We start from the raw sequence: 16470 nt of genomic DNA on the forward strand, positions 1-16470 counted from the left end.
TTCCATAAGACATTGGGCCCATACAGATGACCAAAGTTGTTATTATTATTATTTATTTATATAGCACCATCAATGTACATGGTGCTGTACAGAGTAAAACAGTAAATAGCAAGACCCTGCCGCATAGGCTTACATTCTAATAAAATCATAATAAAACAATAAGGAGGGGAAGAGAATGCACCAAACAGACACAGGGTAGGGTAAAACTAGCAGTATAAAGTCAGAACAAAATCAAGTTTTAAAAGCTTTAGGAAAAAGAAAAGTTTTTAGCTGAGCTTTAAAAGCTGCGATTGAACTACAGCACCATGTACATTGATGGTGCTATATAAATAAATAATAATAATAATAACTTGTAGTTCTCAAATGTTCTGGAAGAGCGTTCCAGGCGTAAGGGGCAGCAGAAGAAAATGGACGAAGCCGAGCAAGGGAAGTAGAGACCCTTGGGCAGGTGAGAAACATGGTATCAGAGGAGCGAAGAGCACGAGCGGGGCAATAATATGAGATGAGAGAGGAGAGATAGGAAGGAGATAGACAGTGAAAAGCTTTGTAGGTCAACAGGAGAAGTTTATATTGGATTCTGACGTGAATTGGAAGCCAATGAAGAGATTTCAGAAGTGGAGTAACATGGTCAGAGCGGCGAGCCAAGAAGATGATCTTAGCAGCAGAGTGGTGAACAGAAAACAACGGACTGATGTGAAGTTGAACTATCTTGGAGTGAACACTTGCTCTTGTCAGTGTAGCTTGGTTATCTGTATCATCAGGCCAGGAGAAAAGGAGCATTTTTACCAAGAATTCAGTATTCCAGAAATCAAGACACATTTGGGCAAAGAAAGGACCACAATGAATTTTCCCTTAGCGGGCTTCTTTTACAATAAGCCGCATTTGGGGGCCAAATTAGGTATGATATTAAATGTCCCTTTGCATTTAGCATGCAGGGTTTTTAAAAATGCAAACAGCATTAGCTGGGAGGGACTAATAGATATGGGGGTACAGGGGGTTTAAAATCCCTTTTTGGAGCAACTATCTGCACTGTGAGGAAATCCCCCATTGACTCTATTTTTAGTAACAGTAAAAATAAGTAATGTCTTCTAAATAAAGACGAATGTCTCCCAAGTGCAGTTTTTATTATTCTGAACTAAATTTACATAAACCACACTATGAATTGGCAGTCTGCCACCACCTACTAAACTAAAGAGCTCTGGGATTGGATGCAATTAGTTAAGTGACAAAAATTAACACATTTTTGTGTCCAGGTAGCCTACACCTGACAGCTCTTAAAGTAGTCAAATGCGGAATAGTTGAACTTATAACAAAAAATATGCAATTTGGTACTAAAATTAGCCCTCTTAACAGAAAACCAGAAGCTAGCCTTTGCAATAGATTTTTGGAAATTATAGGTCCATTATCTTAATGTTCATCCTGGGTACATTAGTGAAAATCATCAAGATAAAATTGTTAAGCATAAAGAAGAACATGTCTTGGTGGGGGAGGGGGGAATTAAGCATGGCTTCACCAACCCTTTGGAGGACCAGGCGTCTTATGAATATGGAAGAAGAAGAAGGAGGAGGAGGAGGAGGAGCAGGAGGAGGAGGAGGAGGAGGAGGAGGAGAAGAAAGAAAGAAAGAAAGAAAGAAAGAAAGAAAGAAAGAAAGAAAGAAAGAAAGACAGACAGACAGACAGACAGACAGACAGACAGACAGACAGAAAGAATAAACCAACAATTGCCACTACTAAAGGGAGGAATAGTAGAAAGGTCCCCTACCTGTACTTGGATTAAAATAATATTGTTTTTTATTTATTCATAAATGATACCGACCTGGTAAGCACAAAGAAAGCCAAGCAAACAGCAAAGAGTTCTAAAAGGATATCTACTATCTCCTATGATGAATTCTAAACAGTAACAGTGCAATCTTAGCTCCCCACCTACCTCCACTGTTGATGGCAGGAATGGGTTAGGATGTACCGGAAATGGCCCTCCATCACTGCCTGGTTGAGTAAAATGCTAACGCCACTTGTCTTCTCTCCAACAGTTGCAGGTAGAATGCCCCAAATCACAAAAATTCTGGGGCAAGATGCTGATACAACCACAGATCCTCTGGTTGCCTCAGCTAAGCCAGCCTAAAGCTGGCATTGTAAAAATGGGGGGAGGACCCACACACACAAGTTGGCACAAGCTGTCAAAATGTGATGTTCAGCAAAGGATCTGCCACTCCGCTCCTCACCAGCATCATGGGATTGGTCTGCCCATGTAAAGTGATACACATCAGGGCAAAAAATCCTAGCTTCATATATAAACTGATGGAATCCAAAATGGCAGAGTATAGGCAGGAAAGTGATCAGAACATGACTGCATTTGGAATATTGTGAATTTGGAATATTTGACCTCATCTCAAAAAGTAATACTGTAGAGCTGGAAAAGGTGCAGAAAGGGAACCAAAATGATCATGGGCTTGGAACACCTTGAAGAAAAGCTAACGTATTTACGCTTTTTAGTTTAGGTAAGAGGCAACTAAGGGGACGTGATATAAGTTTTTAAAATTATGCATTTGCCAAAATATGCATTTTTTTCTCTTTCTCTCATATAGCACTAGAATTTTGTGCTGCCCAATGAAATCAATCTCACAACCCAATCATCTCGGTATTTACTTAAAAGTGAGCCCATTGTGTTAAGTGCAGCCTGCACCCAGACAAGTATGCATAGTATTATAGAGGATTGCAATCTAACATGGTTTAAAATAATATATATTATGTGATAAGAAAGTTTGAATAAATTAAGCAAAATTTCTGGAGGTTTTGCATCTTAGTTCCCAAAACCCATTAGGTTCACCTCCCCAACTATGGAAAAAATAAATACTGGAAAATGAATAATACTTACAGAGGTTAGGGAGAACTGGATGACTGGAGACACAGGAAGGCTGTCTAAAAGTTTTAAGCAGTAAATCTGTTACTTACTTTGAAATAGACTTAACTGTTAATTTGTCTAGTGTCTCAAAGCACTGTCTGTCTTTAAAAGTGTTTGATCAACTCTCCTTCGGCACTGATTGAACTACTGTTAGATGCCACTTAATCAACTGCTTTCTAGATGGCAAAGATTTACAGCTGATTAGCCTGCATAGTTCAGTTGCTTTTGCTAAAAGTTCTAGGAAAGGATTATTTTTGTGCCCAAATAGCTCAAAAGAAAGCGAGGGCTTGCTCAGAATCTGCAGCGTGAATATCCTAGATTCTCAACACAGTGTTCACTGAAGCAGATAAAGCCATGTTAAAGAAGCATTTAGTGCTCCAAAATGCCAACCTTAGTTAAGTATCTTTTTGTGTTCACTTTTTTAAAAGCCTCAATGCACAATCTCACCCCACCCCACTTCTTATGTGTTTCTATTGAGCAGGAACACATAAACCATAGCTGGGGATGTAAAACAAAGCCCTAAATGTTTCTTTAGGAAAACTCAACGAAGTTTGTTACTTGGTCCTCCACAGTGGAACAATTCAGAAGCTAGCAATGATTCTGTGCCTTTGGTGAAGGAAAAGCTATAATAAGCAATGAATACTTTAGCTTTGGCTGGTTAAGTTCAACAATTCAGTTATGAACTGAGAATATAGTAATTAGGTGACTACTTTCACCAAACCAGACAGATAATTTGCAGTAGAGAGAAGCAACACACCATCATTTTCTCTATGTAACGTCCCAACCCAGGATTATTATAATCTCAGTGGAAATTTGGATCAGTAAATAAGTGTAGGGTGCCATGAAACACAAATACATGAATCCTTCTTACTGAAAAACGACTCCCTCCCCTCCTCCCCCCACCGCAATGGATACAAAAACTGCAAGTACAAGGGGCAGTTGATTCAGCGAACTCAATTCTGGTGGGCTGCCACATTCTAATGTAATTTACAGCCTTACCCTAAAAACATTTGAAGTCAGTCCCATTGATTTCAGCAGTATTTATTGCAGACATATACTTGAAAGGATAGATTGTATCTGCATGTAACAAAGTACTTAAAATGCAAAAGGAAAAGACTGCCTCAAATGTATAGAACATTAAAGCTTGAGAGGAGTGGGATCAGCTTTTAAGGGGTAGATTAAAACCAGCCATTTCTCAGCATGGCTAACTATATCTTGAGCCAGGTAGGCCCAAAAATGTTTGGTCTTCTAAATGATTCAAAAGGGTTAGGGTTAATAAATAAATGTTCAAATTATAATACATTCGGGAAACATACTTCAGCTTTTGACGTCAAGCACCGATTGAGAGAGTTTGAGGGTCACTTCTTTATTGGCAATAGTTTCCACAGCCGATGGGATTCTTGCATTTTGTTAAATAATCTAATAGTGATGTGGACATGATCGAAAACTCTGGGTACTTTTACAATAGCAATTCTGTCCTTTTGTATGTTCCACAATAGGCAAGGAAATGATTTTTGGCTAAACTGTAGTTCCTTGTGGTTTCTGCAAAGCAAATTTTTCTAGCAGGTGGTTCGCCTGGGGTAGCACTCCCCCTAAAAGATCAGGTTCGTAGTTTCGGGGTGCTCTTGGATCCAGAATTTTCACTTGAGGCACAGGTGAACTCAATGGCAAAGAGCACCTTTTATCAGCGTAGGCTGATATGCCAACTGCACCCTTATCTGTACAGAGATAGCCTAGCTACAGTTATCCATGCTCTCATAACCTCATGTCTGGATTACTGCAATGCATTATATATGGGGTCTCCCTTTGAAAACGGAAACTTCAGCTGGTACAAAACAGAGCAGCTTCATTGGCTGCTAGTCCAGGTCCGGGCCTGATTCAAAGTGCTGGTATTAATATTCAAAGCTCTAAATTGCTTGGGGCCAGGCTATCTGAAGGAAAGCCTCCTCCCATATGTACCTGCCCAGACTCTAAGGTCATTCTCAGGGGTCCTTCTCCATGAGCCACTGCCAAAGGTAATGAGGCAGGTGGCTACCAGGAGGAGGGCCTTCTCTGCTGTGGCACCCTGACTGTGGACTGAGGCAACTAAAGAGGTTCACCTGGCACCTACACTATACTATACAGTATATGCTTGGATATATTTTCAAAGCCAAAATTCAATCTAAGCAAATATATCCTAAGTTCTATTACTGTCCATATTACCAGACTCCTCATATGTACAGTCTTCACACACAAAAATCAACACTATGTTTTGACATAAATTAGTGTGTGTTTTTCCTTTTAATGAACCATAAAATTAAAGGCTAACAGGAAAGCTGGTTTCTCCTTTATTAGTTTAAAGCTTAATTTCAAATGCACTTTCTTCCCACTTTCTCATGGATACTAGTATCCACTATCATGTTATTGCCTTGCATCTTTTTTAAAAAGAAAAGAAATACAGCTGTTACACAGTTTTATAAAGTAAAAAGAGATGGTCATTCGTAATATTTCATTGTATTTTTTTAAAAAATGGAATGTTCCCACTACTGCAGGCAAACAATCCCCTCAAATGCACACTAATATGTTTGATGGATGTTTCTCAGCATGAAAACATGGAACACTTACCATAAGAATGGCAGTACCATGGGGTAGGGCAAATCACAACATGATTTCAGACTGAGTTTGATGCTGGAGGCACAAATGAAAACTGTGCACTTTTATTTCAGTGGACTTTGACAGATGGAAGGGTGCAGCAAATCTCTAATTGTTTAGATCATTAACTCATCTTTCCACCTGCATTCTCTCTGGAAAGAACTCAGTTGGAAGCCCTGAAGAGCAAGGCGCAGAGAGAATTTTGGAGTGTGAGCTATTATACTAAGGAATTGGACTTGTTTTCCAAGACGAACGTTTATGTGGCTGCTGCATTTGCATCCTTGGTTATCTTTTCTTTCACAAAATCCATTCTATTCTGAAAACTCCAAATGGCCTTTTGGCCTTGCCGTTGGGTCAATCAATCAACGACTACTGTCCATGCATCGTAGACACTGAGAACAAAAAAGCAAACAAGCTGGATTGAGATTCATAGTGCATCATGAACCGCCACTTATTTGCAACCCTTGTAAATGTCACTCCATAGGCATTCATAAATTATGCTTTCTGGTAATTTGGTTTTCAATTGTGTTCTAATTGTGAAACTGGAATTTAAAGCTACAAAATCCTCAACATTTGAAGATCGCATCTCAAAATAGCCTTGTTTCTCATAAAATGTTTGTCTCACAAAATTCTAATACGTTTGGAGTATTTCATTGCATCAATAAGTTGTTCCCCAGTGTTCTTTTACTACAATGGACTGGTTAACACATTAGGGCAGCCTTCCCACAGCAGTCTGTTGCCTTCACATGATTCATTTGTTCATGTGATTGATGTAATATATGGAACTGGTAGCTCACAGTTCTCAGCACCAGATAAAGATCCTGCAGCTGCGTCCTAACCTACTGGCTCAAAAATAATGTTACGTAAGACGATGGGCAAAAATAGATTAGCCAAACAGGTTCTTAATAAATACTAAGAACAGTATCAGATTCTTACCTCTATGCAGTTACACAAACTTAAAATCAACACAAGAAGAAAAACAGCATGAAATTATATGCAATTTAAATATAATGAGCTTATTGTACCACAGATATTGAGGAAGAAGTGATTCAGAGGTCCATGCTGACAGAAGGGTGCTTTATGCACAGAAGCCTGGAGACAATCATGTAGCACAGAGATGTCTTATTAGAAGCTGGCAAGTGGGAATACACACCTAGAAATATTAGTGGAGTGGATAGAATGGGGACAGCCTGACATTTGTCAAGCAACAGATAATTAACGAAAGATGATAGTTATGCAGATCTTTGAAGGTGATGACAAGAAGATTAAATCAGTTGTGGTACTACAAGATGGGGGATGAATAACTGGATTCAAGAAGGGGAAATCAAAAGATTTAAGGCTAAATGGAACAAAGTGTGGGCTTAATTAACTTTTCTTCATTTAGAACACGTCCCAGTAGACAAGATATAGATACCCTTCAGAATATTCAATGGTTCCTTGTATTTCACAAGCAGCCCCATAGCAAAATTCTGGGGTTTGCTCTTTACTTTTAATGTGGCAATACAAAAGCTTAAAATAGTAAGCAAGCAGTTATAAGACAGTGCTGGTGCACATATTAGTTCTGGTATTACCAACCAGTTACAAGTGAGACTGCCAGCCATCTTCATAAAGAGTAAGAACCAAGAGGTCAGAGAAAAGACTAGACTTTAACCCGAAGTAGTAGAGCCCCACATGGATAGAATCATAGAATAGCAGAGTCGGAAGGGGCCTACAAGGCCATCGAGTCCAACCCCCTGCTCAGTGCAGCCACTTCTCTCTCACACCCAAGCCAAACTGCAACCCCTAAATCATACATACGGACCAGGGTCCACTGTGAAACAGCCTTGGAAAGACAGGTGGAGGAAGTAGGTTCTAGTAGGAGCATGACCTGTTAGAATGAAATTTCCTTCTTAGAAGTTTTTGTTTTCGGGAAAGTTTCCCCCGCAAAAAGCTGTTCCCATCCTTACTTCAAATTTAAAAGAGCTGTGCACTTTAGGTCAGCTTTCCCCAACCTAACAATTGACCATGCAAGTTGTAGCCTAAAAGATCTGGAGGGCACCAGGTTGGCGAAATTAGATGAACTTAGATGAACAAGTAGTTTTTCTGCTGAAGTAGATTGGTCTTCTATACTGAGTAGATTCCCCCAAGCCCCAACCAGGTACAAGAACGCTTTATTTCAAGAATTGGCAACTACATGCTAAACAGTGATGGGGTCTTAGAGGCCCTTCCTTCTAATCCATACTCTCAAAGTAGTATTCATCTTTCCATATGCCCGTGGCAGAGATGTGTGAAAATTATATTAATTTAGGACTCTAACTTCTCTTCATATTAGTGTGAAAAACAACAGCCAATTATCTCTTTTCCTAACCACTGATCAGAGTTTTTCCTTTTTATATGAAGTGCATTCTTGGCTCTTCCAGCTTCACCATAAGCTGTCCTCCTGCCTTTACCATTAAGGATGTCAGAGAAATCTGCAATGAATTCAAATGTATTTGGATTTCTGTGAATCTGACCTGCAGATTCTGCAGCAGACTGGGTTATTCTGAGTCACACGAATTCTGCAGACCAGTTTTTCACTTTGGGGGGGATTTCTACTAATTCGCACCAGTGCAACTTTGCAGTAACATATTAGCAGAAGTGCTAATTTGCATTTGCAGTAATACAAGTTATTAATAATGAAAATTAGTGCAAGTAGAACAAATTTCTGGTAAAAACAATTTTTAAAAACATGGTTGACAGAACAAAATATGCCTGGCAATCCACAAAACACAGATGGAACGGATTTAACAAAATCCACACATTCCTTAGTTCTAAGTGGAAGAAAAGTTTCTGCTGCATATATCAATTTTTATTCTATTCCTATTGATTTATTTGCATAGCCTGGGAGCCACACTTGCATGGCCAGAAGTTGCTTGGGCAGTACAGTTTGGGCACCTTGTCTTTACTTGAGCTGTGGCCTACCAAACACCTTGATTCTCTTTCTGCAATGGAGTGGAAGAGTACTTATGATCACTTTCTCTTGCACCTATTTCAAAAACATACTTTCCTTCTTGAGAAGGATGATGAAAACTGCCAAATAAAAGCAAACAGATTTTGCATTTGAATCGCTTGCAAAATAACATGTGAAAGTATAACTAAAACATGAGAAAAGCTTGATACCATAAGTGAGATGGAGAGGAATCACATTTTATTATTGCTAACCACTGAATTCATAAATCTAAAATCTGTCTAATATAGGGACGTTATTCTAGAGATAGAAGTACAAAATCCACAACTGAAATTAAGGTTGGTCAAGTCTATTCTATTCCTGAAGGCTCACTAAAGTGGCAAACTGCCCCCACAAAAAGGCTTCAAGAGTACTCTCCCATTAATCAGGTGATAAAGGGATGTTGAGATGCATGCCTAAACCTCTATGCTCCCTACTGGGAGACTACTATTCAAGAAGATCATCTACTAGTGGAGATCATCTAGCACATATACCTTCACCCTACAGTGAGATGCTGATAAAGTTTCATTCTCTCAAATTCTCTGAAGAGTTTCACCATACTGACTGCTATGGGGTTTTGGGAAGGACTGTAGTTTGCTAGTAGTTACTGAATGAACATAAGAACCAAAATTCATGTTGAAATCAAGTTTAAAGGATAAATTCACATGGCTATTTCTTTCCTTCCCCAATGCCTTTTACCATGCTGTCCCCTACCCACAACTACTTCCTTTTTATATTTACTGGAACAATGAATGGCACTAAAACTGGGCTTGCAGCTGCCCCATACTGACCTACTTGATGCATAAAGAGTAGCCGTCTTGTAAATCTTTATGTCCTCACACCAGCCAGTATGACCATGTTCCAGGGCCACTGAGACTCACAGCATGATGGAAGAGCTCTACAGAGTAGATGGCTCTATTCAATTTAGCCACACAAGAATAAAAGAAATAGAAAGGGAGGTGGAGTTACACTATATGTTAAAAATACTTATCCCTGCACAGAAATATGGGAGGATGAGCCTGGTAGCCCCATTGAGAGCATCTGGATTAAAATAAATGGGGCAAGAAATAAAAGGAAAATGGTAAGAGTCTACTACTGACCACCCAATCAAGGAGCAGATGAGGAAGAAACTTTTAAAAAACAAACTTCCAATGTTTCAAGGAGGTGCAATCACTTTGAATGGGAGACTTCAATTACCTCGATATCTGTTGGGAGACAAATTGTGCCAAACATCGCGCCTTCAAAAAATGTGTGGCTGAGGAAGGAACTAGAGGATTGGCTATTGTTGGATTCTGACCAACAGAGACGACTTGGTGGATAAAACAGCAGTTATGGGAACTCTGGGGGGGAAGTGACCATGTCATATTTGAATTATTGATTTTAAAGGAAACAAAAGCTGAGTTAGCCATATGCATACTCTTGATTTTAGGAAAACCAATTTCAATAATCTCAGAACAATGATGAATAAGGTCCCATAGCAAGGGACCCTAATGAGAAAAGGAGTCCAAGATGGGTCTGTGTTTCTTAAAAAAGAAAAGAAAAAAAAGGAAATTTTAAAAGCACAATTACAAACAATTCCAACAAGGAAAAATGGACAGAAGACAACAGAAGATGCCAATGTGGCTTCACAAAAAGCTTAGACATTACCTGAAAACAAAAAAGGGCACATACTGGAAGTGGAAGGAAGGCCAGGCTACAAAAGAAGAGTACAGACAGGTAGCACAGAAGTGCAGGAATGGTATCAAGAAGGCTAAAGTTGAGAATGAGCTTAGGTTAGTGAGGGATGCTAAGAACAAAAAAGCTTTCTTCAGATATGTGCATAATAAAAGACAGAGGAAAGAAATGGTGGTTCAACTACTCAATGAGAATGGCAAAATGATAACAGATGACAAAGAAAAGGCAGAAACGCTCAATTCCTACTTTGTCTCAGTCTTCTCCCAAAAAAGGCTCTATGACACCCCTGGCAACTGTGAAGTACAAGCTGAAGGGACAGGACTGCAATTTGAGATTGATAAACAAATGGTCAAGGAACACCTTATTTCTTTGAACGAGTTCAAGTCTGCAGGGCCCAATGAACTGCATCCTAGAGTAATGAAGGAACTGGCAGAAGAACTCTCAGAACCACTGCCTATTATCTTTGTGAAATCATAGAGGATGGATGAAGTGCTGGTCGACTGAAGGAGGGCTAATGTTGTCCCTAACTTCAAAAAAGGCAAAAAAGGAGGAACCTGGAAACTACAGAACAGTTAGTCTGACATCTATCCCTGGGAAAATTTTGGAGCAGATTATAAATTAATTAATCAATAAGCACCTTGAAAACAATGCAATGATTACTAGAAGCCAACATGGATTTGTCAGGAACAAATCCTGCCAGACTAATTTGATCTTAGTTTTTGATCAGGTAACTTTCCTTGTGGACTGTGGGAATTCTGTAAACATAATATATCTTGACTTATGCAAAGCTTTTGACAATGTGCCCCATGCATTCTGATCAGCAAACTAGCTGAAAGTGGGCTAGATGGAACAACTATTAGGTGGATCCACAGTTGGCTACAAAATTGGACTCAAAGAGTGCTTATCAATTGTACCTTCTCAAAAAGGAAGGAGATAACGACTGGGGAACCTCAAGGCTCAGTCCTGGGCCCAGTGCTCTTCAACATTTTTATTAATGACTTGGACGAGGAGGTGCAGGGAATGGTTATCAAATTTGCAGATGACACAAAATTGGGTGGGATAGCTAATACCCCGGAAGACAGAAACAAAGTTCAAAGTGATCTTGATAGGCTGGAGCACTGCACTGAAAACAACAGAATGAAATTTAATAGGGATAAATGCCAAGTTCTACACCTAGGAAAAAGAAACCAAATGCATAGTTACAAGATGGTGAAATACTTGGCTCAGCAACGCTACAGTGAGAAGGATCTTGGAATTGTTGTAGATCCCAGGCTGAATATGAGCCAACAATATGATGTGGCTGCAAAAAAAAGCAAATGCTATCTTGGGCTGCATTAATAGAAGTATAGCTTCCAAATCGCATGAAGGTACTGGTTCCCCTCTATTCAGCACTGGTTAGGCCTCATCTTGAGTACTGCATCCAGTTCTGGGAACCAGCTGGACATCAGGAAAAACTTCCTGACTGTTTGAGCAATACAACAATGGAACCAATTATCTAGGGAGGTAGTGGGTTCTCCCACACAGGAGGCATTCAAGAGGCAGCTGGACAGCCATCTGTCAGATATGCTTTAAGGTGGATTCCTGTATTGAGCAGGGGGTTGGACTCGATGGCCTTATAGGCCCCTTCTAACTCTATTATACTATGATTCTATGAGATCACTCACCACATAGCAAATTATTTTGGCAACACCATGCGGTTACTTTTAATGTGTACTCTGCCACCCACCCCAAGTCCCTTTCTCAAGTATAAGTTGGTAAGAAGTTGGTAAAGTGATGCCCACTATTTTATTTCAATTCAAGGTAACTTTCTCCGGTGCACATATTAAGCTGTCCTTAGGATTCACCGTGTTTCAAAATGTGTGCAGTCAATCATGATGAGTGATCAACTATCTCACCATCAAAATATTCTTCATCCCAGCAGTGACTAACAATAATTTTCTCTTTAGTAGTTATTCATGAAGCAGATGTGAACTAAGAGCCAACAATGATCAATTCTGGCATTCTGGTTTCTGCATAGACATATGTCCATAATTAGCAAGAAAGGATTAGAATAGGGCTGCAAGCAAACACAAAATCTTAGTTAACTAAATGACTGTCAAAAGTAATCAAAAGGTTGTCTTTAATCTATGTTAAGTAAAATAGTACTGTTCAAAGTGTGCATCTATGTGGCAGTGGCCAGAATTGATCTAACAAAAAAAAAAGGTTTTAAAAGGATTTCTTAAGATTTTTGGATGTGCATACACTGGGGGTGGAACAGCTCAAACGAAAGAAGCATTAAAGTCAGCCAAACGAAAAACAGGTCCCCCCCTCTCTCTCCTAAATTCAATTTGCAACAAACGCTAAACAAACGGTATCTTTGCTCTCTCGCTCTCTCTCTCTGACTGAAAAGAACACCACCAGACCAAGAACCCAAATGAGCATGAGTCAAGGACACCATGAGAAAAAGTATTGGCATTCCATCCCCCGAACACTGCGATTGGAGAACACGGTCACAGGCAGCGCTGTGGCAATTCCTAATTGGTTAGCCACATATGTCAATAACAATTATCAAAACTACCCCACCCCATCACCCCATATTCCTTATTGGGAGGTTTTCAATTAGACACACCACACACACACTAAACGGTTGAATTGTTTCAGAGACATTAGAAGCTCCAATTGGACAATCTCCACTGTGGAAGATTGAATGTTCCATGGATGTTTGCGGTTACCAGATCTTTCTGGTGCACAGTGCACACCCCTATTATATGTGTAGTTGTTAACAACTCAAACATTAAGATTTTAGGATTTTGTTATTCTAGGAACTGTGTTTGCAGGAAAAATATATCGTAGTGCCTAGAATTGAAAAGAAATGTAGCAACCCATACAGAAATGGATTATTATACAATAAACTACAGTGTCTCATAATTATTATATATCTTTTCTTTCTTTTAAGGTAAAACTCACCATACCTTCGAACATTGTTTGTGATTCTGACACCAGACCAAGGAACCATTATTCTGGAGGAGACAGAGAAAAAAAGATTAAAATTATTAGTGTTACATATTCTTGAAAAAGTAACAACTATTCCTTTTCAGTTTTATGCCAAAACTCAATTGGCATAAGCATAACACATAAGGTAAAATGTAACTTCCTCTCCATCAATGCAGCAGAATTTCACCATTACATGGATTTTCAACAAGAGGATCTCATGGAGAGGATTGTACCCTAAGGTGGGTTTTACTCCCCAAATATTTACCAAAAAATGTATTTATAACTTTCCATATCTTATCCTCAGAAGCACATTACATCTTCAGCTATTAAACACTCACAACTTAAAACGTAATGTTCTTATGGTTGGCAGTTACTACCCATAAATTTACCTTAAATTTATTAAAACACATGTATAACTAAATGTGAAACATAAAACTTGTGCAAATGCTTATGAAAGGGCAGGAACAGAAGAAATAAAAGTTTAGGAGGATGCCATAAATAACATACAGTTAACAGGAGTACTTTAGCAATCTCAGTACCAGCCAAGAATTTATTGTTTCCTTTATCAAAAGCTAGCCAGTAGTAATGTTAAATAATATTTCATGTACTTTATTCCTTTCTCCTTCATGTGAAGGAGTGATAGAAAAAAGCAATGATTGCAATAGCAGATTAATAGAAACTAGCTGTATTATTTTACAGTTTTGAAACCTCTTTTCACTAAATCAGATTAAGCACTCCTGTTTTGGAATAAATATGTTACCTGGAAAATTAAAGCACATTAAATACTCATACACATTGGCTGTTTCTTCTCCTATTGAAAGCTACTATCCTGCAGGTTTTAAATACAATTTCAAAAAGCAAATTGTGTAACAAAATTGTCAGCTAATAAACTAGTGTGAAATTATCTTTAAGGAAGCCATAGCTGTTCTCAGGACACTAGACCCATTTGATTCACCAAAATTTGGCAAGTACAAATTTTGCTGTATATATTCTACACTTCAGGAAGGATATTACATATATGCACATGCACAAGTTACTTGAAAAAATTATGCTTGTTTAGATTTCATTATGTCAGTGATTCCAATACTGAGTAAATGCCACACTGACTCCTTTTTGCAAGCCACCTAAATATACTAGACCATAGCTAACTAGCCAGCCAAATTCACATTGCAATCCTTCACATGTTTACTCAAAAGTAAACCCTACTGCCAGGTAAGCATTCATATGATTACAGCCTCAGAAGTGTTATGACCCCTAGAAAATATACATGGAGCTTAGTACTTATAAAGGGCAACACAGGCAGGAACAGTTTAATGTTTTATTATGGTTTTAATTTTTGTGAACCGCCCAGAGAGCTTCGGCTATTGGGCGGTACAAAAAATGTAATAAATAAATAAATAAATAATGCCATATTTGCATATAGTGTTGCCAAGTGCCCGCTTTCCTAACCAGACCGCCCAGTATTTCAAAGGCTGCAGGGGAAAGCATTAGGTTCCCATATATGCAGTACCAGATATAGAGAGAGGAGGTAAGACAAGGTGGTGGCTGATAGGTCCAATTCCATCCCTGCTGTGGGGTTATTTTTGCTCCCCACCAGCCTCACTTTCTCTGATTAACAAGCAATGGAAGTTGTTTTGGTTTAAACCACATCCATTGCATGCTGGGATATGCTGGGATATGGAGTTCTCTTCCCTTCTCCATCTTTCTCTTTCACTTCCCAGCTGCAAATCATTTGCATGAGTGGAGTGCGTAAATAAAGAGACACACCGAAAATGGATTTAAAATAAGGGCCACTTTTATTTAGAATTCTGCAAGAGGTGGAGGCCTAAGCAGGCATCCTATCTTGGCCATCAAACTGGCCTTAAAGGGATTGGGTGAGCCATTCATAGCCTGAGAGGTGTGGCCTATATTCCATCACCCCTCAGGCTTCCCCATATTGGGGTTGGTAGGCCTTCCGGTGTCACTCCCCCCGTGTTTCCAAACTCCGGGTGAGTGAGAAAGGTTGGCCTCAGAGGTAAGCCCTATCTCGCCAGCTGGTGCCGCAAGACTCCCAGCTGTGAGCCTTAGGCGTTACCACTCACCACTAATGGTGCCAAAGAATGCTCACCATTCCTATCCTCGCCCATGATGCCTGCAAATAACCAGAATTGTGAAAAATTGAATTGTGAACCAAAATCAGAATTGTGACCAATTAACGCCAATTGACCTATTTAATACTCCCCCATTGTCTCACAGAGTGAAGTAGGCCAAGAGAGGGCTGAGATGGGGGAAGCGAGCTTTGAACTCGCGCTGCCTCCTCCCAGCGCAAGTGGCTCCACTAGGGGCGAGCCAATGGCTTGCCCCCACGCAGAGTCTCTTCGCCCCCACCTGCAATGGCCTCTGCACACCCATGTTCCAGGGCAAGCCGGAAATGCATTTTTTGGCAGAGGAGTGAGAAAAAAATACTTTAAATAAATAAATAATAAATGGGGTAAAGCGCACTGGGTATAGGGGATGTTAAGGAATGGAAGAGACTTTTACATGGTGGTGCGGTTACTGCTTTCTAACTTGTAGGAGCAGAGGAGATGGCAATGCCCCCCCCCCATCATGCAACTCTGTGTACCCTGGTACTCATGCAGGCAGTCACAAATAAAGGGTGGGGAGGGAACGGAAAGATATAGAGAGGGTTGACGACAGAAAGATGAATAAATGGTATGTGAGGTGTAGAGGAAGAGAGTGAGTATATGGGGCAGAGGTTAATTTAAGAATTTAGGGGGTGATTTCACTAGAATCTTCTGTGAAATTTAAATTCTAGTCATTATTTTTTAATTTGTATTATATATGCACATGCAAATTATGTCCCAATTAGTGTCCTCTTTTGTCTTCTGGCTCATACTCTTTATTTTGGCAATGCACAAGCGGACACCCTAGTCTAATAGAAAGTTTGGGGTGGACTACTCTGCAATTAGGCAAGCTAATTTGGAATACTAGTAAGAACCAGGAAATTGATTCTTCATAAACACTACAGAGGAAAATGCATCGAGTTGGCAAGTGACCAGGCTTTTGCTATGGCAAAGTGGCATTCTACCTTGTGGAATTCTTTTCTTCAAGATAACTGCCACATCCTAGTTTAACAAACATATCTGAACTCAATGTTATTCAACACTAGTTCTAGAAGACTTGCTACTGGTTACCCTTAGTATATGTTTCCCATTTTCTATCATTTTTCCTTTTAAGAATATTTCTAAGTGGTTTAAAATAGGGCTGTATTTTACATTTTTTTAATGGGAAGTGCCAAGACTATAAACTGTCAGGAGGTGATGCCATATACATTAAATTATCAATG

At 39.4% G+C, this 16470-nt stretch overlaps 1 protein-coding gene across 1 annotated transcript in view; it reads right to left on the bottom strand.

Moving 5' to 3' along the window:
• Positions 1 to 16470, bottom strand: part of ANOS1 (anosmin 1) — a 104918-nt gene that overhangs the window by 67696 nt on the left and 20752 nt on the right. The window contains exon 2 of the mRNA XM_063127520.1: positions 13124 to 13171. Coding sequence (XP_062983590.1) covers positions 13124 to 13171 — 48 coding nt within the window. The remainder of the gene's footprint in view (positions 1 to 13123; positions 13172 to 16470) is intronic.

The sequence above is a fragment of the Elgaria multicarinata genome, chromosome 5 (genome assembly GCF_023053635.1).
Source record: "Elgaria multicarinata webbii isolate HBS135686 ecotype San Diego chromosome 5, rElgMul1.1.pri, whole genome shotgun sequence".
NCBI classification, from domain to species: Eukaryota; Metazoa; Chordata; class Lepidosauria; order Squamata; family Anguidae; genus Elgaria; species Elgaria multicarinata.